General features: G+C 34.5%; 1 protein-coding gene across 3 annotated transcripts in view; it reads left to right on the forward strand.

Moving 5' to 3' along the window:
• The window catches only part of DNAI4 (dynein axonemal intermediate chain 4), a 79,338-nt gene that overhangs the window by 861 nt on the left and 51,207 nt on the right, over positions 1-27,270 (forward strand). For all 3 annotated transcript variants that reach the window (XM_010963463.3, XM_045522977.2, XM_045522978.2), the window contains exons 2-4: positions 9,330-9,513; positions 23,618-23,802; positions 25,147-25,259. In XM_010963463.3, coding sequence (XP_010961765.1) covers positions 9,330-9,513; positions 23,618-23,802; positions 25,147-25,259 — 482 coding nt within the window. The remainder of the gene's footprint in view (positions 1-9,329; positions 9,514-23,617; positions 23,803-25,146; positions 25,260-27,270) is intronic.

Genomic DNA, 27,270 nt, shown 5'->3' on the forward strand with positions numbered 1-27,270 from the left:
CAGAATTTGTTGAAAGGTCTTGGGAGAGAACCTTCCCTTCTCTCTTGAATGTGGTACTCAGGTTTTTGTCCATCCTACCACTCCACAAAAAAAGAGCTTTTGTGAAGGTCAGCAATAGCTGTCCACCCAAAGACAATGGCCATGTCTCAATTTCTTTATTAACTCACCCATCAGCAGCTTTGCACTAGTTAATCACTTCTTGAGTTTAGAATCACTTCATTTGATTTCTGGGACACCACTCCTTTCATAATTCTCTCCTTGGTTTATGTCTACTCCTTTTCAAAATACTTTACTGGTACCACCCCATGCCTAAATATTGGAATGTTGCTGGGGTCAGTCTTTAAACCTCTTCTCTTTGGTGGTGGTGTTGTTTTGCCTTTAAAAATTATCTATCTAGAAGTGCCTACTTAGTTAGCATGCTCAAGGTCTTGGGTTCAATCCCCAGCATGCCCATAAATAAATAAACAAATAAATAAACCTAATTATCTCCCCCTCCAAAAAATTTTAAAAGTAAATTTAAAAAGTGTGTATACACTTGTGATTTACAAGTTTATATCTCTAGCTAACACTTCGCTCAAGAAAACAGACTTAAAATCAAACCTGTACAATTAGAAGTTAAAAGGTATCTCAAAATTCATATTTGAAGCTGAACTTAGTTCCCCCCTCTGATCAACTCTGCAGTCTTTCCCACTTCAGTAAATGGCAATTTCCATTCTTCCAGTTACTCAGTAAAAAACCTTGGGTTACTCTTCTCAATACCTCACTCCATGGGCAGATTCTACCATTATTCTACCTGCAAAATCAATCCAAACTACCACTCTAATGTAAGTCACTGTCACATTGCAGTAAATACCTAAATGGTCTCCTTGCCATCACCCTCAACATGGTAATCACTTCTCAGAAGCCTCCAATTTTTCCCATTTCTCTCGGAGAAAAAGCTCACATCCTTCCAGGGCCCCACAGGATCTCACTGGGACTCTTTCCCCTTGGCTAATTACACTCCATATTCCACAACAATATCAGGCACATTTTCCCACTTCAAGGCCTGTGCATTTGCTGTTCTTCGGAATATTGTACCCCCTGGTAATCCCATGACTCATTTCCTTCAGATGTCACCTTATCAAAGAGTCCTCTAACTACTCTACATAAAATAATAATACTCTTCCCAGCACTTTCAATTCCTTAGCTTACTTTATTCTTTTCTATGAAAACTTATTTCTGTTTGGTTTCTTATATACTTGTTTGTTAACCAGTCTTCATCTGAGCTATGATGTGCTTCATGAAGGCAGAGATTTTTGTTTTGTTCACTGTTATTGCCTAGAATGAAGGAGGCACTCAAATATTTGCTGACAGCAAATGAATGAATGAATATGTACTTCAATAACATTGTTTATTGCTCATCTTGTCTGGTATTCATTTTAACTTGTAGCTATGGAAATCTCAAAGTAAAATTAAATTGCTTTCATGTAAAATTTTAAAAAGTCACAAAACTCTTGTAGTATCTGAGAGAGTGTTAGAAAAATTCCTTGGGGATTACTTAAATAATGACAAATTCACAGGAGATTTATCTGTTAAGGAAAGAGTGGATTGAGAGATAAAAAGTAGTATAACGTTTGCTTTCTGGGGTAGCCATATTATCTAATTAAAACAAAGTTTCATAGACAGTAAAGTATACAACCATTGGTTTGACCTAATATAGTATTTCTCATCTTCCTCAGTTTAGGACTTAATCCTGATCTTGGAAAGGATCTCATAAAATGTGTTTTTATCAATTTTCCACTTTTGTCACTCCAGTTTTTTCCTGTATTGGATCTTTCTTATTAGCTTAACAATACAGATCTTCCTCAACTTACAATGAGGTTATGTTTCAGTAAACCCATTCTAAGTCAGTGGGTTAGGTTGAAAATGTGTTCAATACACTTAGCCTACCTTAAACATGCTCAGAACATTTCCATTAGCCTACAGTTGGGCAAAATCATTTAACACAAAGCCTATTTATAATAAGGTGTTGAGTATCTCATGTAATTTATTGAATACTGTACTGAAAGTGGAGAACAGAATGGTTGTAACTATATCGATTGTTTAGCTTCGTGATAGTGTGGCTGACTGGGAGTTTCCACTAGCTGCCAGCATCACAAGAGAGTGTCATTGTACAGAGTTTCATTAGCCTGGGAAAAGAAAAATTCAGAGTACAGTCACATTCACATCATTGCAATGCATGTCACATTCACACCACTATAAAGTCAAAAAGTCATAATTGGAGGACTGGGTGTATTCTCCCATTGTGGTAGAAACCACTAATACTTTCTTCAATGCTTTTATCCTATTTCTCTGCCCAGTTTCTCTATTCCATTTCTTTACATGTTCATTCATTGCCTTTTGATTTTTTTAGGTTGGAGTTTACGTCTGTTCTTGCATGTTACTCACTTTTCCCATTAGGATCCTTAGCATATTAATCATAATTATTTTAAATTCCCATTCTTGACAGTTCCAAAATCTCTGCCATCTCTTAGTTTGGCTCTAATGATTGCTTTGTTTCTTCAGATTTTTTTGCCTTTGGTATGCCTTGTATTTTGTTGAAAACTGAACATGAACTGAGGAAAATAAGTCCTTAGTGTAAGATTTTATGTTTATCTGTCTAGGAATTAGGTTGTCTGCTGTATCTGTAGGTTTCTGAGGCTTCAGTTTCCTCTAGTGTCCTTGTTTTTGTCTCCTCTGGTTTTTAGGTTTCTCTTGAGACTCCTTCTTAAATAGAGTCTGAGCCTTGCAGTTCTATCCATTATAATATCCTGTGGTTATACAGGAGCCCTATTGATGTGGTAGGACGATGAGGGAGAGGAAGTGTTCCATAATCCTATGATTAGGTCTTAATCTTTTAGTGGGACTTTGTCCCTGGGCTGTGACCTTCACAAGCATTTCTCGGAATTGTTCTCTTTTGGTGGCACAAAAAGGTTAGATGGACTTTCCCTTCCCCCATATTGGTTAGGCTCTGGTAAATAATTTTCCCTTAAGACAGGCCTTTGTTAAGGAAATCTAAACATTCTGGGTTTATTTCAAAATGGTTACTTCCTGTCTCCCTGCTGGAACTATCAGAGATTTTTTTTCTCTGATCTTCATCCCAAGAGTCTGGTGGAGCTCATGAAGGTAAAACGAAAGTGTGGGGGCTTCCCTAAGGCTGGGCCCCCAGGAGTTTTTATCTTTTGAATTAGTTAATACTCATTTCCAGCAATTAGTCAGTTACCTTTTAGGTTTTCCTACCACTTGCTGGCTCCAGTGGCAGTTTCTGCTTCCAGTAAGTTGTGACTCTCTGTTTTCTTTTTCATATCCACCTTTTCAGTGCAAGGGTTTGCCTGTAACCTCAGTTCTCTGATGGACCTAAGAAGACCTGTTGATTTTCAGTCTCCCCAGCCTTTTTTCTTGTGAGCATAGGACTGATGACTTTCACAGCCTTTATGTGTCAGAACAGAAACCAAAAGTACCTATGTTTACTCTTTAACCCTTGCAGTCTGTTGTCTCCATTACTGTATGAAACTTAGTCAAAGGTCAATAACGAGTAACTTAAAGGTTTCAAAAGTCACCAAATTCAATGGGCGTTCTTACTTTTTAACCTCCCTGCAGCATTTGACAATACTGATCATCCCCTCCTTAACCCTGAACTTACTGCTTCACTTATTACTGGTCTAGATGCCTCTTCTCTGGTTTTATTTTCTTTCCATCTCCAGTTTCTCTCCTTGGCCCTATTTCTCTCTGCGTCTTTAGGTTTTTATTTTGGAACTCAGTTCATTTATTATCATCTCCGTGCAGAGATTCTCAAATCTGTATCTCCAGCTCTCCTTTCCCTTGAAATTCACTTTCCTCTTCAATTCTCAACTGCTATCAAACAGCTCCGGATATCACTCATAATATCTAAAACTGAATGTGTTTACTTATGCTTTTAATGTCATTAGTATGTTTTTTCATAGAAATGATCATCAGGTATTCATTCTACAGATACCAACTGAATGCCTTACATTTTCCAGCTACTGCCCTAGATACTGAAGATATAGGAGTGAACAAAATAGATTAGGTCCCAGCTTCAGAAAACTCAAGAATGTACAGCTACAGAACCTCTTGTATCATGACTGTTTTTCAGGCAAAACTTTCAAAGTGTTTATCTCCTGAAAGTCATCCTATCTATTGCCCACTAATTTGCTTCTGTTGAAAAGCTAGATATGTACCATAAATTTCTAGCGTAATTGGCTACAGGTACTTATTTCAATTAAAAAAAAATTAGTGTGTACTTTCTGTCTCTAATTTCCTACTCTGTCACACAGAGTGCTTAAAGTTTGGCCTGTAATTGTAGACATGATAAACATGATTCCTTTCCATAAAACTTATAGTCTGAAGATTTAGGAGAGGTTGCTGATGATTCTCTCTCATATCACAGTAACTACCTTGTTGATAAATGTAATAGCTAATTTATTTCTATTTGGTCCCTATAGAGGTCCCTATAGAGAATGAAAGAGGAAGAGCTATTTTATGAGTAAATGATTTCATTTTGCGTCTGTTTAGTTTGGAATATCTAGTAGATATTGCCCAGTAGGTTGGTAAACATTTGAGGATTAAGACTGAGAGAATGTTTTGAATTGGATTTAGTGATTTGAGGATTATTCATTCATTCAACAACTTTTTATCAAGCAGCTACTATGTGTTAGGTACTATTGTAGGCATTAGGGATACAGCAAGGAATACAATAGTCCAAAGTCCCTACCCTCGTGGAACTTAGATTCTAAATGTTAGAGGGTGGGGTGGGGAACATCTAATTCATGAGAATTAATACACAAAAGATATGTTAGACAGTAAGAAGTACTAAGGAGAAAAATAAAGCAAGGGGTTATGAAGTATTTGAGGGGTATTTGACATTTTAGATAAGGGAGCCAGTGAAGACTACACTAAGAAGGTGGCTTTAAGTAAAGACCTGGAGACATTGAAGATGCTAAACATGTACGTGTATGGGAAAGAACATTTCAGGCAAAGGGAATAGCAAGTGGAAAGGTTCTTATATCAATGATGCTAGTGTGACTGGAGCAAAGTAAACAAGGGAAAGAGTATTGATCATGAAGTTGGAGATCTAACTGGATGCATGTAGGACTTTTTAGGTCATAATAGATTTAGTCTTTTATTCTGAATGAGATGGGAAATGAATGGAGGGTTTCAAGCAGAGTAGTGATGTGATCTAACTTGTGTTTTTAAGGATCCCTAAGGTTGCCGTGTGAAGAATAGACTTCAGGGAATTCAGGTTAAGCAAGAAGATGAGTTAGAAGGCCAAGAGAGATAGGATAGTGTTTGGAACAGGATGGTGGCAACAAAGATGATGACAAATTATTGAGTTCTGAATATATTTTGAAATTTTTTCACCTGAGCAATTGGAAGAATAGCGTTACCTTCAACAAAAAGGGGGAAAGACTGCACGAAGAGTATGTTTACTAGGCAGGGTGAGGACGAGATTGTCAGGAACTCAGTTTTAGACATGTTAGTTTTGAGCTAAAGTTATTAAGTAGGCAGGTGGATATATGGGTAAAGGATGCAGAGGAGCGGTCCAGTTAAAGATACATATTTGGGAGTCATTATCATATAGTTGGCATTTAACTCACGGCATTGGATGAATTCACCTAAGCTATGAGGTTAGATAGAAATGAGAAGTCCAAGAATGAACACTGAAGAAAAAGTAGAAGGTAAACCAGATAAGGGGCGTGTCCTGCAATCCAAGTTAAAAAAAGAAAGTAAAAAAAAAAGACTAAACAACAAACTGGGTAAATTCTGTTGATAAATAAAATTAAAACATTGAAGTTAACATTGGAATTAATATTGTGGAGGCGACTAGACCTTGGTAAGAAATCTTTCATTTGAATGATGAGGGCAAAAATCTGCTTAGATGAGGTTCAAGAGAATATATTCAGAGGAAGATTAGAAGCAATAAGTAAAGATAATCTTTTCCGTTTTTCCTTGTCATTAAAGAAAGATGAATGAATGGTAGCTGAAGAGGTAGATGGAGTCATGAGAAGTTTTCTGTTTGTTTAACGTAGGAGAAATAGCAGCATGTTTATATGCTAAAAGGAATAATCCAGTAGAGCAAGAAAAGCTTATGATGCATGAGAATTACTAGAACAGTGTCCTAGAACAGGAGTGTAACCGAGTGCACATGTAGAGGAATTGACCTAAGCTAGAATCACAGATAACTCATCCAGAATTGCAAGGGAGAAGTAGAGAATATAGGCACAGATAAAGGCAGGTACACAGAGGTGACAGTGGGAGTTTTTGGAAGTTACCTGATTGCTTCAGTTTTCTCATTTACTCAGCTGAAAGTAAAGGTGGGAGAGGAGATGTTGATATTGAAGGAAAAGTATGAAATAGTAGTCTTAGTAGATGTATTAAAAAATTAACCAAGAAAATACAGCATGATTGCTGGCACATTAAGGACCCACTTTAAATTAACAATCCATAATTTAAAATGAGACCTGGCATCATTTATTCACACAATTGAGTTAATATAGTGTAGTAATAAAAAATTTGAGATATAGTAAGGTCAATAGATCAGGATATTATCACCATTGAAAAAAATAGTTTATTACTTATAGATCCCAGGAGGAGGGAGCCACATGGAGAAGCACTGGGATTGACCACCAGGCAGAAGGAGAAGGGGGCTCTATGGGCAAGTCTTTATTGTGGTTTTGGTAGGAAAGAACAGCTGAAGCAGGGTAAGCAGGCTTAGGATTGACTACTTTGAATAATTTCAGTGGGTTCTGAAGCATAGCGGGCCATCCCTAGTTGACTGGTACCTGGCTGCAAGGTAATTAAGTAAGATGTACAGTGGCCCAGAGTGTGAGAGCTCAATAAGGAAGATGATTGGGGGTGTGGATTTGTTGGTTTGTATTGGAAAGCCACCCCCACCCCTGGGGAAGGCAGAGGGCAACAAAGGAGGCAGGAGGCCAAGGCAAGAGATGACTCAGGCATATCAGGTTGTCTGGAACAAGGTACATCAGTCCTATGCATATATGGTAGAAGTTAGGGTATCAAGTTTACAGAAGCTAGAAAATGGTTAATACACATGTGCAGGCTCAAAATAAGGAGATAAGTGGAATTAATCAAGGTTTTGGTTTTGCCAGCAAGTACAGTGACTTTAGAGAAGGAAAAGGGGGTGAGAGTATAAGTAAGGAGTAATTATAATAATTAGCTATGGATTATATTAACCTTCAATTCAGGAGAAAAGAGATTTTATAGGAGGGGAGGATAAGGGAATTAAACATGGTAGAATCAAGCTGGAAAAATAGAAGGTGATAGTTGCCTTTGCTAGGGACAAGGTCAAATGTATGACCATGGAAATAAGTTGCTGATACAGCAAGGAGTAAAAATAGAACGGGTGGACTGTATTTTGTAAGGAGAGTAGGGCAAAGGTCAAGGAGAAAGAAAATAAGAGTTGAAGGTAATGATAAAAGAATGATTCAGTTGGTGAATTGTGAATTCTGGATTAAATAGAGAAAGAAGAGAAGCCTAAAAGGTACTGGTTAATTTGTAGAAAATGAAAGGGTCAGGTAATTCGAGGTCCCCAGCAGGATGAAGAATAGGAGACAGTCATGTCACAGAAACCAATTCGAGGAGTGAATTTTAAGAAGGGAGAATAGTCAACTGTCCGATGCTACAAAAATAAGTACTTGAAAGGGTCCTTTGGATTTGACAATTTGAAGGACTAGAACTAGGTGTTTTTAATGAAAGTAGTCTTTGCAGTAGGAGAGGAGAAGGTAGAAAAAGATTGTAGTGAATTATGGAGCATAAGAGGAGTAAGGATGTAGACAGTATTATTGACTAATCTTTTAAGAAGTTGGACTGTGAAAGGAAGGAGAGATATAATAATAGAAGAAGACGTAGTTAAAGGAGGGATTTTTAAGTTGGAGAGATGACTGGAGCACAATTATATGCTCAAAGGAAAAAGATTATGAAACCAGAAGTAGAAGACAGAATTATTGATGGGGAAGAGTCCTTGAGAAAGTTAACAGGTTTCAGAGCACAGATAGAAAGATTAGCCTTAGTAGATAAGAATAGCAACTCTTGAACTGAAAGAGGAAGAAAGAAATAAGGATGGATTTAGATGAGTTTGTAGAATATGGAAGAATATAATGAAGGTGGAGAAGTAATTTAAAAAACTTTTACCTCATCAGTCAGTTTTGTTCTCTTAGAAATGTTGGAGGTAAAGTCATTTAGAGACCAAAGGAGGGAGGATAGGATATGATACTTAAAAAGAATGTAAATTTGAAATAGTATGAATGGAATTCACTTAGTCATTTATTTAAAAATTACTAACAGTGCCCACAATGTACTGGGCACTGTCCTGGGTTCTAGCAATGTAGCAATGAACAAGACAAAGTTCTTGCCCTAAAGATGCTTACACTCCAGTAGAGGAGTGGACAACAAAGTGGCAAGTAGTAATAAATGCTGTGAAGAAAAATAAAAGGTGAAAAGTAGATTGTTATCATTTTAAAATATTTTATTCTTGTCTGATCTTTTATAATGTAGAAAGTAAAAGTATTGTTTAAAGTGTTTTCTTTGGAAACACACTGCCTTTTTAATAATCTAAGGGACAATCATCTTGTTTTATAGAAGACTGCAGTACAGAGTACCAGAATGAAAGACTGATAAGGGAGGTTTTTGTCTTAAGGAATTTACAGAGTCGATCCAAAAGTGAAATAATATTTTTTTCTCCTGGATACCAAGATTTTGATTATAACTTATCTTCTTTTTAAGCATTATTATGTAATTGTTCAAGCAGGGAGATGATACTCTTTCCTAGGTGTTATTACTCATGCTTCAGTCTGCCTACGTAACTGCTCTCTGTACTCATTTGGGCTTACTATGTGTCAGGTACTTCCTAACCATAATACAGAAATTAATTTATTTAATCCTCCTAATAACCTGTGTGTTTGGTATTATTATTATCCCCATCTTACAAATCAGGAAACTTGAGACCCAGAGAAATCAGTGTAGACTTTGGATCTTACTGCCTAGGTTCAAATTTTAACTCTAGTAGAAATGTTTCTCTCTAAGCCTCTGTGATTTTATATAAAATAATGTTAATACCAACCTATTAAAATTATTATTCTGAGGAAAAAGTGACACAATGCATGTAAACATTCTAGAACTATGCTTACACATAATGAGCTCTCAAGTAGCTACTATTATTTCTTGTTTATGTTTAGATTGTTTCCATGTTGCTAAATGAAAGTCTTTTAAAAATTGTTGGCTAATTTTTCTTCAGTCCTGAATCCTCTGTGTTATGTTTTCTTTTCCTGATATAGAAACATTGGCTCACAGCCAGGAAAGTCTATTAGCTTTACTGGCCTAGCAAAAGGAGCTCAAATGAAAGGAGGATATATTGGTGCAAACCAAAGCAGAATGGCTATGTCAAAAACCATGCTGATTGTATCTGATGTAAAAACAACAGAAAAAATGACTATTTCCACTACAAAGACAGCCATACAGGTAATATGCTTTAGAATTCTGAGTTTGTTTGAAAATGACACCATGAAGAACTTAATTGAAATGTTAAAGGTAGAAAACATGCTGCTTTGAAACAATAATTTCTAGTACAGGCGTACTTCAGAGATACTGAAGGTTCCATTGTAGACCACTGCAATAAAGCGAGTGTCACAATAAAGTGAGTCACATGAATATTTTTTGGGTTCCCAGTGCATATAAAATTACATTTATGCTATACTGTAGTCTCTTAAGTGTACAATAGCATTATGTCTAATAAAAAAGTACATAACTTAATTTTAAAAAAACTTTGCCACTGAAAAATGCAAACCATCATTTGAGCCTTCAGAGAGTCATAGTAACATCAAAAATCACTGATCACAGATTACAATAACAAATAAAATAATAATGGAAAAAACTGAAATATTGTGAGGATTACCAAAATGTGACAAAGAGAGACAAAGTGAGCAAATACTGTTGGAAAAATGGTGCCAATAGATTTGCTGAACACAGGGTTGTCACAAGTCTTCAATTTGTAAAAAAAAAAAAAAAAGCAGTATCTGTGAAGTGCAATAAAGTGAGGTCTGCCTGTATTGATGCATTGATTTTGTTGGAGACTTTATTTACCATATAGCATATCTTGTGGCATAATATTGGATCCTGTAATTCATTACTGATAATAAGAACATTAGAGTGGAATGAAGAAAGTCTACTCATGACCTTAAGAACTAGTTGGTTATGATATTAGTTATAGATAATCCAGCTGTAATATAGATAGTACATCTATCATTCACTCTTCTTTGCAATATACTCTGGAAAAAAAATCATGAAATGAATGATCATAAAATTGGTTGTTTTATCTTATTAGAAAACTTGTAATTAAGGATTGACTTTTTTAAACTTTTAATCAAGGTCTAACTGTATACAGAAAAATATATAATCTAGAAATCTGAATGGGCTAGGCAATGGTTTTTTAGGTATGACACCAAAAATATAATCTATTAAAGATAAAATTGGTAAATTGGACTTCATATAAATGAAAACTTCTGGTTTTTGAAAGTCACTGCAAACAGACTGAAAAGAAAAGCCACACACTGGGAAAAATTATTTACAAAGCATGTCTCATAAAATACTTGTATGCAAAAATTATATAAACAATCCTCAAAACAATATTAAGACAATCTAATTTTTTAAATGAGCGAAACATTTGAACAAACACTTCACCAAAGTACATATACCAATGGCAAATGAGCACATCTAAAGATGATCAGCATTAGTCATTAGGGACTTGCAAATTAAAACCATGATATATTGCTACACACCTATTAGAGTGGCTAAAATAAAAAGACTAATTATTATGGAAGAACTAAAACTCTCATACACTTCTGGTAAGAATGGAAAGTGAAAAACAATTTGGCAGTTTATTAAATGTTAAATATATACCTACTATATCATTCAGCCATTCAACTTCTAGGTAGTTACCCAAGAGACAAACCAGTACTATAGAGTGCTAGTTACACAACACAAGTACATGAATATTCATAGCAGCTTTATTTATAATAGCCAAAAATGGAAACAACACTAATATAATTTTGATAAATGAATACTACACATTTGCATATATATTACATATACTGTTAGCTCAGACTGCTATAATAAAGTACCATAGACTGAGTTGCTTATAAACAAATTTATTTCTCACAGTTATAGAGGCTGGAAGTCAAAGATTAGGGTGCCAAACAGTCAGGTACTGGTGAGGACCCTATTCCAGGTTGTAAACTACCAACTTCTCATTGTATCCTCATATAGGGGAACGGGGTTTAGCTAGCTCCCTAGCCTTTCCTTGTAAGCGAACTAATCGCACTTATGAGGGTTCTGCCTTCATAATCTAATACCATCACACTGGAATTAAGATTCCAGCATATGAATTTGGGGAGTTACACAAACATTCAGTCCATCACAATTATATACATATTATATATATTGTATGTGTTACATATATATTATACATATATGTTACATACATGGTATACACAGTATTAGCTACACTGTGTAAAAAGGATAACACATCGTGACCCTGGGGATAATACATGCATGGTTGTTCCAGTATTCAAAAGTCAGTTCTACTTGCCATATGAATAGACTGAAAAAGCCATGTGATTATCATAACAGATAAAGAAGCATTTGAAAAATTTAATATCCATTAATGGTTAAAAAATTTTTTAATACCTTTCAACTACCAGGAGCATTCTGAAAAACCCACAGCTAACATCATACTCAGTGATGAAAGGCTGAACGCTTTTACCGTAAGATTAAGAACAAGACCAAGATGCCCACTTTCATCAGCTCTGTTAACATAATAGCGGGTGTCCTAGCCAGAGTGATTAGGCAAGAAAAAGAAATAGAAGTCATTCAAAATAGAAAGAAGTAAAATTATCTCAGTTCACAGATGACGTAATCTTATATACAAAACCCTAAAGATTCCACATTAAAAAAAATTGTTAGAATAAACAAATTCAGCAAAGTTGTAGAATGGAAAAATTAACACACAAAAATCAATTGTGTTTCTATGCACTAGCAATGGACACTCCAAAAAGAAAATTAAGAAAATATTTTTGTTTATAGTAGCATCAAAAAGAATGAAATGCTTAGAAATAAACTTAACTAAGGAGGTAAAAGACTTGTACACTTGATAACTACAAAGATTGTTTGAAGAAATGAAAGAAGACAACAATGAATGGGAAAGATCCTTTGTTCATAGATTAGATTTCATATTGTTAAACTATTGATACTGTCCAAAGCAATCCACAGATTTAATGCAATCTCTATCAACATCATCCCAATGACATTTTTTGCAGAAATAAAAATCTGTCCTAAAATTTATTTAGAATATCAAAGGAGCCCAAATAGCCAAAACAACCTTGAAAAAGAACAAAGTTGGAGTTTTACACTTTCTGATTTAAAAACTTGCTACAAAGCTGCAGTAATCAATACACTGTTGTATTGACATAAAGACAGACATATGTATCAATGAAATAGAATACAGCCCAGAAATAACATTCACAATAAGAATGCCAAGACCATGCAATGGGGAAATGGTGTCTTTTCAACAAAGGTGTTGGGAAGACTGGTTATCTACGTGCAAAGGGATGAAGTAGGACTCTTAACACCATATATAAAAATAACTCCAAATGTATCAAAGACCTCAAGATGAGAGTTAAAATTATAGAACTCTTAGAAGAAAACATAAGGGAAAAACTTTTTGACATTGGATTTGGCAGTGATTTCTTAGATATGATACTAAAAGCATATACAACAAAAGAGAAAAATAGATGTATTGGACTATATCAAGCATTAGAGACTTCTGTGCATCAAGGAACACAACAACAGAGTGAAAAGCAACCCATGGGTTGAGGAGAAAAATAGAAAATCACATATCTGATTATAAGTTAATACTGAGAATCTACAAAGAACTGCAACTCAACAATAAACAGCCTGATTAAAAAATGGACAGAGAACTTGAATACCTTGAGTAAATATTTTTCCAAAGAAGAAATACAAATGGCTGACAGCACATGAAAAAATACTCAACATCACATCAATAATCATTAAGGAAATGTAGATCAGAACCACAATAAGACACCGCCTCACACCAATTAGGATGGCTACTGTGGGAAAAAAAACCCACCAACAATAACAGAAAATAACAATTGTTGATGAGGATATAGAGAAATCGGAACTTTGTGCACTGTTGATAAGACTGTAAAATGGCATAGCTGCTACGGAAAGAGTATTATTGTTTCTCAAAAATTTTTAAATAGAATTACCATATGATCCCACAATTCCCTTACTTGGTCTATACCCAAAAGAACTGAAAACAAAGACTTGAACAGATACTTGTACAACTGTGTTCATAGCAACGTTATTCACAGTAGCTAAAAGGTGGAAGCAACCTAAGTTTCCATCAACAGATAAATGAATAAACAAAGTGTGTGTGTGTGTGTCTGTCTGTCTGTCTGTCTGTATGTGTAGCTTTAAAAGGAAGGAAATTTCAATACATGCTACTACATGGATGAACCTTATGCTAAGTGAAAGAAACAAGTCACAAAGGGACAGAGTGTATTACTCTACTTATCTGAGACACCTAGATACCTCAGATTCATAGAGACAGAAAGTAGACTGATAGTCACCAGGGAAAGAGTAAAGAGGAATTACTGTTTAATGGGTTCAGAGGCTTCGTTTTTAAAGGATTCAGGGATTTCTTTTTAAAGAGTCCTGGAGATGGATGGGTGGTGATGATTGCACAACAATGTGGAAGTATTTAATGCCATTAACACTTAAGTATGGTTAAGATGATAAATGTTATGTGCATTTTACTATAATTTTTAAAAGTTAATTAGATCAATATTTCCAGCATGATGGCATGAAGAACCCCAGTGACCTAGTAAAACTGGTAAAAAATTATTTTTTAAAAATTACTACTTAATGCTTAAGGAAATGGACCTAAGGACAAACAGTAAATGAATAATCTATTAAAGAAAATCTATGAAAATTTGGTAAGGAAGGTGAGAGTCTGGGTATTTGAGCCAAGATGACTCCTTCCTTCTGCCCTCTCTCCTGAGTTCTCAGACACAGGACTTTATTTCCCAGAAGCAGGGCTTCAGTGTTTTTCATCTGTCCCTGAAATGCCTGTTGCTGAGGCTAAGTCCCAGGTAAGTGTGGTTGAGAGGTATGGAATCCTTTGTTCTGCCTAAACCCAAGTGATGAGCTGTACCTTGGCTGTGGCACACTGAGCAGACTGGGGCCCTCCCTTGGTCCGTTAGGTCTTGTTCCCTGTTAGGAGAGACGAGCTGAGAAAACCTCCTACCCTAACCCCTCCAAGAAGCACTCAACACCTGCAATGAGGTTGTCACTTAGAGAAGCTTACCATTATCTCCGCTGTCAAACTGAGATCTGGTACACAGTTTATCTGGGGGGAGAAGCAAGATGTAAAACAGTTAGCTCCTAATATTTTCCCATAAGGAGCCAACTTTATTTGCAACCAAGCTTGAAGAAGTTTAAACCTAAGAAGAATACCCTCAGAAACAGTGGAGGCTGTGGTGAAAGGCAATTGGGAGAAGATTAACTGATCTAATGAAGATACTGTAGAAGATAGCCTACACTGTAGGCTAGCTAGTTTATAGAGAAACAGGGAATATGACAGCTCCTCAGCAAGAGGCACCTTCTTGCAGTGAAAACAAGTATCAGACATTGACATCAGAAACTTCCCTGGAAGGAGCCACAATTTGTATTAGTCTATAGAGAATTTATGCCCCAAGGCATTGTTGAAAGCAATAGAGCAATCAACTGGCAATTAGTGAAGCTAACGGCTGAATGTGGCCAGGGTAAGAGTGGAAGAGAATCCTGTCAGTACTTCTGTCGTCTCAGGATGGCTCTGGGCAAACCCAAAGCTGTACCTCCCTGAGGAGCAATATTAGTGTGTTAACAGTATTGGGTGTTGGGGGAGGTGCATAGTAGTTTCCCAGGGCTATCTTAACAAAATACCACACACTGTATGACTTAGTAGAAATTTTTGTCTCACAGTTCTAGAGGCCAGAAATCTGAAATCAAGGTGTTAGCAGGGGCATGCACCCTCTGAATATGCTAGGGAAAGATCTGTTTCTCTCCTAGATTAACCCCAAACACTCCCTGGCTTGTAGATTCATCGCTCAAATCCTCTGTACATTGTGTTCTTTCCATTATCTTCATGATATTTTTCCTCTGCTGTGTCTGTGTCCAAATTTCCCCCTTTATCAGTCATATTGGATTATAGCTCACCCTAATGATCTCATCTTAACTTGGTTAAATCTGCAAGGACCCTATTTTCACAATCTGAGATACTGGGTGTTAGGACTTCAACATACCTTCTTTTGGGGGTCACAGTTCAACCTGCAATGGGAAACAAACCTCACTAAAACAATCTAGGTTATCACTAAAAATATAAAAAACCAAATAGCAATAACAAGTTCTAGAGAGTAGGGAAGTTCCAGTACCCAGAGTTGCTACAATATATTACCTAAAACCTTTGGTGTCCAACAAAAAATTGTGGAGCATGCAACCCATAGTCAAGAAACAAAGGCAACAGGAGCTGTCTGTGGGAGGAACCAGATGTCAAGTTTAACAGAAGCCATTATAAATATTTTCATGGAGTTAAAGAAACCATGCTTTAAAAAAGTAAAAGAAGGTATGACGATCATATCACATCAAATGGAGGCTATCAATAAAGAGATGCAAATTATAAAAAAGAACCAAAAGGAAATTCTGGAGTTGAAAAGCACAATAATTGAAAATTTAAAAGTTCATTAGAAGAGCCCAAAAATAGATTTTAACTGGCGGAATGAAGAATTAGCAAACTTGAAAATAGATCAATAGAGATTATTCAAGCCAAACATAGTATGGAAAAAAGAATGAAGAAAAATGAATAGAGCCTCAGAGAAATGTGGAACTCCCATCAAACACACATATATGCATATGCATAGTATATGCATAACGAGAGTAACAGAAGGAAAAGAGAAAAGAAAAGGGAAGAAATCAAGGAGATAATGGCTGAAAACGTCAAAGATTTAATGCAAAACAGTACTCTACACATCCAGGAAGCTCAGTGAACTGCAAGAATGAATGAATGCATACATATTATAGTAAAAATGCTAAAAATCAAAGAGGAGAAAATCTTAAAAGCAAGAGAGAAACAGTTTATCACTAATAAGGGTACCCTCATAAGATTAACAGGTAACTTTTCATCAGAAACAGGCCAAAAGGCAGAGGAGAGCATACTTGAAGTTATCAAAGAAAAAGATTTATAGTCAAGAATGTTACATCCAGCAGAGTTATCATTCCAAAATGAAGATGAAATGCAGATTTTCCAAGATAAACAAAAACTGAAAGAATTTATTACTTGCAGAACCACCTTACAGGAAACTAAAGGAAATTCTTCAACTTGAAGGCAAGTAACCTCAGTTGGTAATTCATATCCACATGAAAAAAGAACACTAGTAAACCTAATTATGTAATTGTAACAACACTATTAATGCATTTCCCCCTTTTTATCCTTTTATTTGAAAACCAATTATATGAAGTAATTTGTGTTGGGTGTATTATTGGATCTGTGACATATAGAAATATGTGTGTAATATATTTGACAGTAAGAACATAAAGGAGGTGGATGGGAACAAAACTGTAATGGGCTAAGGAAATAATGACAAATGGTAAAGTAATAATTATTATACTGTGTTGTTGTATTTATAACATCAATACATGTAATTTACATAAAAATAATACCACAAAAGTGGGAATAGTGAATAGAGCTATATAAAAGTAATATTTCAATATATTACTGGAATTAAGCTAATATAAATTCAAAGCTAATTTTGACAAAGATGTGTATGGTAAACCCTAGAACAACCATTTAGAAAAACCTCAAAAATATAGTGAAAAAATCATTAAACAATTAAAATGCTACCTTAGAAAATATTCACTCAATGCTGAAGAAAGTAATAAATGAGGAAGAAAGGACAAAAAAGAAATGAGACATATAGAACACATAAAGTAAGATAGCAGATGTAAATCCAACTATGTCAAGAAAATATTAAATATAGATGGGTTAAACAATCCAAACAAAGGACATAGATTGTCAGAAGGATTAAAAAAACATGATCCAATGATATGCTGTCTACAGGAGACATACTAGTTTCAATATTAGTTTCAGATGATTATCTCTTACGACTATGGAAGCAAATATCCTTAACAAAATTCTAGCAAATCAAATCTAGTAATATATAAAAAGAAGTATATACCATGAGTGTATTAGTTTGCTAAAATGGCAATAACAAAATGTCATGTGCTACATGGCTTAAACAATGGAAATTTATTTGTTCTGGGGCTATATGTCCAAGACCACAGTGCCAGCAGGTTTGGTTACATCTGAGGCATTTTTCCTTAGCTTGCAGTTATCTACTTTCTTATTGTATGCTTACATGATCTTTTCCTTGTGTGTATTCATCCCTGTTGTTTGTTTATCCTAATCTACTCTTCCTTTAAGGACACTAGTCAGATTGGATTAGGGCCCACACTAATGGTCTCATTTTAACTTAATTATCTCTTTAATGTCTCTGTCACTAAATACAGTCAAATTTAGAGATACTAGGGGTTAGGGCTTCAGCATATGAATTTTAGGCGGGGAGAGTGAGGAGAGACAATTCAACCCATAACAATTACCAAGTGGGATTTATCCCAGGGATGCAAAATTCTTTAACATCTAAAAGTCAATGTAATACATCTCATAGCAGTAGAATAAAAAGCAATGGTCATCTCAATAGATGCAGAAAAAGCACTAGTCAAAATACAACATCCTTTCATGATAGAAACACTTAACAAACTTGAAATGGAAGGAAATTTCCTCAACTTGATAACTGACATTTATGAAAAACCCACTAACATCATCTTAATCATGCAAGACTGGATGCTTTCCCTCTGAGATCAGGAGTAAGGCAAACTTTTCTTGCCGCTTGTATTTAATGTTGTATTGGAGGTTCTAGAAATGGCAATTAGGAAAAAAAGAAAAAAAAAAGGCAAACAGATTGGAAAGGAAAAAGTAAATCTCTACTTGCAAATGATACAATGTATTTAGAAACTCCTAAGAAGTCCACTAAGAATCTACTAAAACTAATGAGTGAGTTCTATTAGGTTGCAGGATATATTATCAATATACAAATAAATTGTGGTTTTTTTACATTTGCAATAAACAATTTGAAAATGAAATTGAGGAAACAGTTTCTTTCACATTAACATCAAAAACAATAAGATACTTAGAAATAAATTTAATAGTAGAAGTGAAATTTCAAGTCCTGAAAATTGTAAAGCATTGTTGAATGAAATTAAAAATGATCTAAATAAATGGGAAAACATCCAAAATTCATAGATGGGAAGACTTCCCATTGTTAAGATGATGATACTCCCCAGTCTGATACATAGATTTAACACAACTCTTATTGGAATTCTAGCAAGCTTCTTTGTGCAAATTGACAATTGATTCTAAAATTCATATGGAATTTGCAGGGAACCCAGAATAGTCAAAGTAATCTTGAGAAAGAAGAATAAAGAAGGCAGACTCACTTCCCAATTTCAAAATTTACTACAAAGCAATAGAATCAAGATAGTGTAGTATTGATTGGCACAAGGATAGACATACAGATCAATGGAATAGAACTGAGTGTCCAGAAATAAACCCATATATCTATGGTCAGTTGATTTTTTGATAAGGGTACCATGACCATTTAATAGAGAAAGGATGGTCTTCAGTAAATGGTGCTGGGATAAGTATAGCCACATGCAAAAGAATGAAGTTAGACCCCTACCTCACACCAAATGAAAAATTAATTCAACATGAATCAAAGACCTATATGTAAAAGCTAAAACTAAACAACTCTTAGAAGAAAACACAGGGGTAAATCTTAATGACCTTGAATTTGGCAAAGGATTCACAGACATGGCACCAAAAATAGGAACAACAACAACAAAAAGATGAATTGGACTTAACCAAAATTAAAAATATTTATGCTTCAAGGGACATAATCAAGAAAAGAAAAAGTCAACCCACAGAATAGGAGACAATATTTGTGAACCATATATCTGTTAAGGGATTTGTATCTGGAATATATAAAGAAGTCTTTAAATTTGATAATAAAAGGACAAATAACCCATTAGAAATTGGGCAAGGAATTTGAATACTTATTTCTCCAAAGAAGATACACAAATGGTCAAAAAGTACATGGAAAGATACTTGAGATCCTTAGTTATCAGAGGGATGCAAATCAAAAACCACAAAGAAATATTTACTTAATACTCACTAGGATGGCTAGGATCAGAAAGTCAGATAACAAGAGTTGGCAAGGATATCAAGAAATCAGAACCTTTGTACAACACTGATGGGAATGTAAAATGGTCCTACCATTTTGGAACTTTGGAAAACAGTCTGGTATTTCCTCAGAAGTTTAAACATAGTGTTACCACATGACCCAGCAATTCCACTTCTAGATATGTATATCCAAGAGAAACTGATATATTCATAATAGCTAAAAAGTGGAAACAATCCAAATGTCTATCAGTGGACAAATGGCTAAATAAAATGTAGTATATCCATACAATAGAACATTATTCAACCACAAAAAGGAGTGAAGTACTGATACATGTAACAACGTGGATGAATCTTGTAACCATTATGCTAAATGAAAGAAGCTAATCACAAAATACCACACGCTATATGATTCCACTCACTTGAAAGTCCGGAATAGGGAAATCTATAGAAACATGAAATATATTAATGGTTGCCTAGAGCTGGAAGGGAGACGAGGGTTAAGGGATCATAGTTAAAGGATACAGAGTTTCTTATTGAGGTATAAAAAAGTTCTAAAATTAACTCATATCTGTGGATACATTAAAAACTGCTGAATTGTACACTTTAAAAGCTATTTTAAAAGGTAGTTATTGGGGGTTGTATAGTTCAGTGGTAGAGAACGTGCTTAGCATGCACAGGGTCCTGAATTCAATCCCCAGTATCTCCACTAAAAAGAAGAAGATAATTATTGCATACTGTGTGTCACTTTATTCCAATTTTAAATTTTGAAAAATTTGAAAATTAATATAAAATGGAAAAATTCTTTAAAAACTTACATTTTACCAAGAGAAACAAAAATTGAAAATTAAAATCGATTAAGTCAATTAATGTAATTTTAAATCTTCCTTTGAAGATAATTCCAGGCCCAGATGACTAGTGATATATACCAAACATATATGAACAAAAATAGAACAAGTAAAGTGGGTATACTCCAAAACTCATTTTTTCAGGCTGAAATTATCTTGATAACAAAGTCTGACTACAACTGTATGAGAAAAAAAAATTACAAGTCATTCTTGCAAACACAGATGGAAAAATCCTCAATAAAATATTAACAAAATTCAATAACAAGAAAAAGACGATACATCATGAGGAATCTTGAATTTGTACCAAGAAATTAAGACTGGTTTAACATTCAAAACTCCATCATTGTAATTCATCACATTAACAGCTTAAAGGAAAATAATCATGTGATCATCTCAATACAGATAGAAGTATCTGGTAAGATTAAAAATCCATTCATGATTAAAAAGATTCTTATGAAACTATGAATCACAAGGAATTTCCTTAATCTGATTTAGTATCTGTAAAATCCTACAGCAATGATTAATCATATTTAATGATAAAGCATTTCAAAGAAAGATCCACTTCTGTCCAACACTTAGAAGTCTTAGCCAGTTCAGTTGATAAGTAAAGGAAATGATAAGTATAGAATTGGAAAGGAAGAAACAATATGTTGAATATTTGTAGATGACACAATTTTCTGCATACAAAATTAAGAATCACCTATTAATAATTATCAAATTAATAAGAGTTTGGCAAGGTTACTGGATATCAAATTAAAAAACCTCAAAGCAATTGTATATTTGTATACCAGCAACACTTCAAAAATTATATATTTTTAATGATGCCATTTATAATAGCACTAAAGTATATTAAGTACTTGTGGATAAATATAACAAAGATGCACACAACTATATTTTAAAAACTATAAAATTTTACTGGGAGACATTAAAGAAGATCCAAACAAATGGAGAGATAGAATATGTTTACGCACAGAAAGAGTCAATATTATAAGCATATCAATGATACCCAAATTTTTACTTATAGATTCTTTGAAATTTCAGTCAAAATCACAGAAGTTTTTCTTTGTTTTTGTTATATTCAGATGGAATAAAAATGTATTGGCTTCCTTCTTCATACTATACAAAAAACTCAATTCCAGGTATATTATAAATCCAAACATGAAAAGCAACAGATAGAAAAACATCTTCATAATTTCAGGATTGGGAATGGTTTCTTGAATGAGGCATCCAAAGCATAAACCATAAAGGAAAACATGATAAATTTGGCTATGTTAAATGAAGAACTTCTGTTCATTAAAAGATACCACGAGGAAAATGAAGCTAGAGTGAAAGAAGACATTTGCAGCATATAAAACTGAAAGGATTCATATATAGAATATTTAATGACCTCTATTATCAATTAAAAAAAAGAGACAAAACTCAATAAAACATAGTGTGCATAAGACTTGTATTTTTCCTCCAAAATAGGAAGTTAAGATGGGAATAGGCATATGAAAACAAGTTCAACTTTATAAAAATTAAAGTCAAAATGAGATACCCATATGCCCATACCCATAGTGTCTTAAATTTATAAATCTAACAGTGCTGGTTGTTGATGAGAGTGTAGAGTAACAGCAGCTGTCACAATGCTGATAATCATTGACATTTTTACAACCAACTTGGAAACAGTTTGGTGTTGTCTAATCATGTTGACTGATCAATTCCACATCTACATGTCCCCTACAGAAATGCATTCTCATGTGTAACAGTACTCTTTTACATCAGTGTTTATTGAAACAGTTTTCATCATGGCCAAAAACTGGAAATAACTCAACGTCTATTAAAAGTAAAATGGATAAATAAAATGTGATACAGTAATCCAGCAGAGCACTTTACAATCACCAATAAATGAATGAACTATTATACATACAACAACATGGAAAAATATAAAAACATATTGCTGAACAAAAGATGTCAGATATGTCAGTCATAATATATGACTATGTAAATTTAAAAACAGGCAAAACTAAATTGTATTGACAAACATGGCAAATACTAAGCGCTAACCAAAATCCGAAGCAACCAGAACTCTCATACATTGTTGGTGGGAAACACTTGGGGAAACTTTTTGGCAGTATCTGTTAAATGTGAACATATAAATGATCCATTATCCAGGAATTCCACTTAGGTATACACCCAACATAAATTCATACAGTACAGTCAGCAAAATACATATACAACTGTATTCATACTGTCACCATTTGTTCTAGCCAAACAATTGGAATTACAGAAACATCCATGAGCAATAAAATACATAAATAAAATTGTGATATAGTCACACGGTGGAATAGTGTACAATAGTGAAAATTAAACATCTGCAACTATGCTTAACAATATGAAAGGATCTCACAAATATAATGTTGAACAAAAGAAGCCAGATACCAGAGTACATGCTTCATGATCTATAAAGTTCAAAACAGGCAAAACTAATCCATGGAGTCAGGATACTCATTAGCTTTGATGGGAGATAGTGACTCTCATGTAAGGAACTTGAGAGGCTGGTAATTTTCTCTTTCTAAATCTGATTGCCAGGTACCTGGGTGTCTTCCGTTTGTGAAAATTCATTAAGCTGTACATTTATATGTGCACATCTCAGTATATACATATATTTTTACTTCAGTACAAGTTATAGAGAGTAAATGCTATTCTTTAGGAATGCAAACTAATAAAACTATTAAAAAAAAAAAGAAGAAAGAAAATGATTACCAAAATCAAGTTAATGCTGTTCATTGGAGAGGAGGGCGAGGCTGTAACCCAGAAGAGGCAAGAGTGAGGGGAGCTCTTTGTAATCCAGAAGGGGCAAAGTCTGGAGGTTTATCAGTGTTCCAGTTTTCACTTTAGTTTTGATTATGAGAACATTTGCTTTATGTTATTTAACCATATGTTTATATTTTAATTTCATTTCTATATGTATTAAATTTCATAATTTAAAAGATTAAAAGTTAGCCAAAAACAAATAAGCCAAGATATGTAATGACTTGAGTAATGTTTATTATAAAATGTTAAATGGAAAATAGTGGGTTTTTTACAGCTTATACATAAGAAATAAATATACCAAAATATTAGCAATCTAAATAAATTATCTTTCTCCCTTTTTGAATTTTCTCAAAATTAATATGTATAACTTGTGTGGAGGTAAAACATGAATAAGACTTTTTAAAAAATGTAACAATGAAGAAACATTTTAAGCATGAAATCTTTTATCATTCAGTTTTTCATGTTTAGCGTATCTTACAAACATTATCTTTTGTCTACTACATTCATTTCTGTTTTCTAGGACCCATTATTCAGAAACCCATCTTTTTTACTTATTTTAAGTAACCATTTTCTACAGGTGATTGATGCACATGGAGTTGATGTCACTCCCAGACCTCTTCACCATCCGGATCCACATACTGGTGCAGCAAAGCCAAATAAACTGTTGACATCCCAGGAAGGATCCTATACATCAGACTTTATAGCTTCCTATAGCCTGTATCAGAATACAATAAATCCAAGTATGTTAGGGCAGTTTACAAGGTAGAGTACAATATTCTAGAGTTCTTTTTTGTATCTTACGTATTTTCTTTTCATTTAAGTTGCACGTGTGTAACTTAGGGGTCTGTTGTCTCCAGTCCCCCAGCCCCACTCTCATCTTAGTGTGCCATTCTGTGTTCCTCTCATGTTTTAAATAGATGCAGAACTTTGCATATCTTAAGAGTTCCCCTGTGCTTACACCAAAACACTTGTGAAAAAATATATTGATTTTACTCAAGGTTTCCTAAAGAACCAAAAGATGGTGCCTAGCATTACAGACATATTTCTTCAGTTTTCTTCAGTTTATTTTATGCTGCATGTTAGGGGAAGGAGTGGCTTTTCTTTTTTACCCCTATTCTTCCATACAAATCTTTGTTCTCCTAAGGTTTGATTTCTCTCTTGTGATACAACTTTTTTTGTAAATAACATATTCTGCATTTATTATGTAGATACTTATATGATGAAAACGTGCAGTGCTTGCCATAGAAAAGCTCAGTCTTTGCAATAATAAAACAGTGCTCCTAAAACAATCTAAAGCTTATGGGAAGGTATTTGAGTGTGTAATTTTCACTCTGACAAATTTAAAGTTCCAGGTGTTAACTAAGCATGAAATTTTAGGAGAAAATATGCTGGTCTAGAGTCTGCCTCCAAATTTGCATACAGAAGTTGGGGGAGTTCTCTGAAAAACAAAGCATATGCCAGTAAAGTGAACCCCACCTTTTGGAGGACGGTTGGAACCATAAATAGAAAGGGGAAAAAAAGTGTGTAATATCATGAAATAATGTATGTTTAAGGAAGTTATTTTTTGAGTCTTCAGTGTATTGATTTCCCATCAAGTATATAGATTTTATTTTAATTAAGTCTTGAGAGGACCTTTATCAAACTGAATAAATTGCATTTAAAATGAGATGTGAATAATGAGCAGAAACCTGGCGAAAAATGAAAGGAAGAATGCTCCAGGCGGAGGCCTTGAGATAACAGAGCTCTACAGGACTGAGGAACTTGGGGGGAAAAAAAAAAGGAAAAGGAATAGTGATAATGAAGTTAAGATGGAGAGTCTGGATAGGTAGGCTGTATTTTGGATTTTTATCCTAGCATACTGCTGGGAATCCACTGAAGGACTGTAGGCATAGGTCTGACATGTCTTATCTCTAAAATATATTTTAAATGACTTTTAACTCAAGGAACATTAAAAATCAACTTAATATTTAAAAAAAACTTATTTTTATCAATTTTGCTCATATTATTACAGTATATTTGATTTCTAAATCTGATAGTTTTTCATTTAAACATTTAATTTCCCATGAGGACATCTAAATAAATAAATAATGTTATTCATTTTTAAAGGTCAGTTTTAGGAAGCAGTACAGTTTCTAAGTCAAGTGTATCCACTACTGAATCAATGGCAGAAGACCTAGAAGAACCATCCTATAAACGGGAAAGATTGTACAGTTTTACAGGTAATGAAAGTACAATCATTTAAGTAACAGTTCATTATTTCTTTAGCAAATATGTTCATTATTTTGGGGGTACTTGAGATAGAAAAATTATGATAATCATTCCTAAATGCTGGCCTGTGAAGTAGCTATGTGAGAATTACCAGGGTAGTGTTTATTATATATTTAAAAAATTCTCAAAGTGACTCCTTTGCAACACCAGCCTCAAGAATTGCAGGCCCGATTTTAAAAGAGCTCAGCTTCTAACTCAGGAGACAGATAATTCTGATACACTGTAATCAATGCCATAATAAGACATATGCAGAATGTGATGGGGGCACTTAAAAAGAAAAGATTAACTACTTTGAGGTGGAAAAAAAAAAGACTGTTCATGGAGAATATTGTTGACTTTTAAATTGGGTTTTTGAAGATGATTAGTGATTTGTCAGGAGAACAAATAGGAGAGGCCCGTTCTAGGCAGAGGATAAAACATGAGATAATGCAAAGGATTATACAAGTGAAGGTAAAAGAATGAGGACGTAATGGTTGATCAGAAGTGCTGGGAGAAGTGGGTACTTAACTTCAGGGTAATTTGCATTGGAGTGCAGTAAGGTTGTCTTTTCCTCTAAGATGATAATGGAGGATTAGTGAAATTATTAACAAGGTTAGAAAAGTGCTTGGCGAACTTTTCTTTTTGATGTTAGCATATGTGACAGAATGCCTCTGACAAGTAACAGAATACCCAACTGCTATTAGCTTAAACAAATAAAGACTTATTTTTCCCACATTAAAAGAAGTTAAAGCTAGATAGCTTTTGGCTTTCCTTTTGTGGCTTAATTGTGTCAAAGTCTGGATTGGCAGCTCTGCTATTCTCTTCTTAAGCCTTTTCTTCCCTTTTTTTGCCTCATGGTCTCAAAATACCTGCCCCGGCTCTAGGTATTATATCCACATTAAAGGCAGAAAGATGAAGAAAGACCTTCTTTGCAGCACCAGTCACATCTCCCTCATTTGGGAGGAAAATAACAGTTTTCCCAGAAGCCACTTTCCTGTATATTTCTGCTTTTATCTCACTGGCCAGACTGTGTCACATCGCCACCATTAGCTTCCAGAGAGGCTAGGAAAGCCAAAGACTGATTTCCCAGCCTCTAGTAACAGAAAGAAGCAAGGGAAGGAAAAAAGGCTTTAAACAGGCAATTAGTAATGTCTGTTGTAGGAAGAAGCCCATCCTCTCAGAGGCGGACAAAGGGAATTGAATTATTGTCCTAACCTCCAGCAGTCTCTATGTATATTCTTGCCATTCTCCAGTTTGGTTTTCCAGGCTGTATCCAGAATGATCTTTTTAAGAACACAATCTAATCACATTCTCCCTGCTTAAAACACCTTCAAATGGATTTGCATTGTTCTTAAGATAAAAACAAATAATCTTTATGTAATGATTTGCTTTGAGGTCTTCCTCTAATTGTTTATATCAAAAACAAACAAGCAAACAAACAGAAGTAACAAAATTTCATCTTCAGAAGCCTTGAAGAATAATATAGATGTTTCTGTCATCTTGGCCAGGTGCAGGTGAATTCTAACTACAAAGTCATTCTCTGAAATGAATCACACCTGAACAGTTCTACTTCTACCACCTGGCCACTCTTTTAGACTCGAGAAATATTTCTCAATCTTGAATGCACACTGATATCATCTAGTATATCTCTAAAATTTCCCACACTCAAACTTACTCCAGGCCAATTGTATTGAAGTCTCTGGCAGTAGGGTTTAGGCATAAATAGTGGTGTGCTGGCAAATGTAAAACTACTCAGAGGTAGGAGAAGTCCTGATGTGTAATGTTAACCAATTTCCATGGTTTAAGTACTTTCACTCACTCAACACCACCAGCAGATTTTAAGCTACCAACATGAAATTTCTGAATGGGAAGTTTAGAAGAAATGCTTAGTAGAACATCATTATTTAGTGTTTTTACCATAAGATATAAATAACTGCAAGAGCTTAGGGAATAGTAAAATTTAATAATGTAGGAAGTGATAAG

Source organism: Camelus bactrianus, chromosome 13 (genome assembly GCF_048773025.1).
Source record: "Camelus bactrianus isolate YW-2024 breed Bactrian camel chromosome 13, ASM4877302v1, whole genome shotgun sequence".
NCBI lineage: Eukaryota > Metazoa > Chordata > Mammalia > Artiodactyla > Camelidae > Camelus > Camelus bactrianus.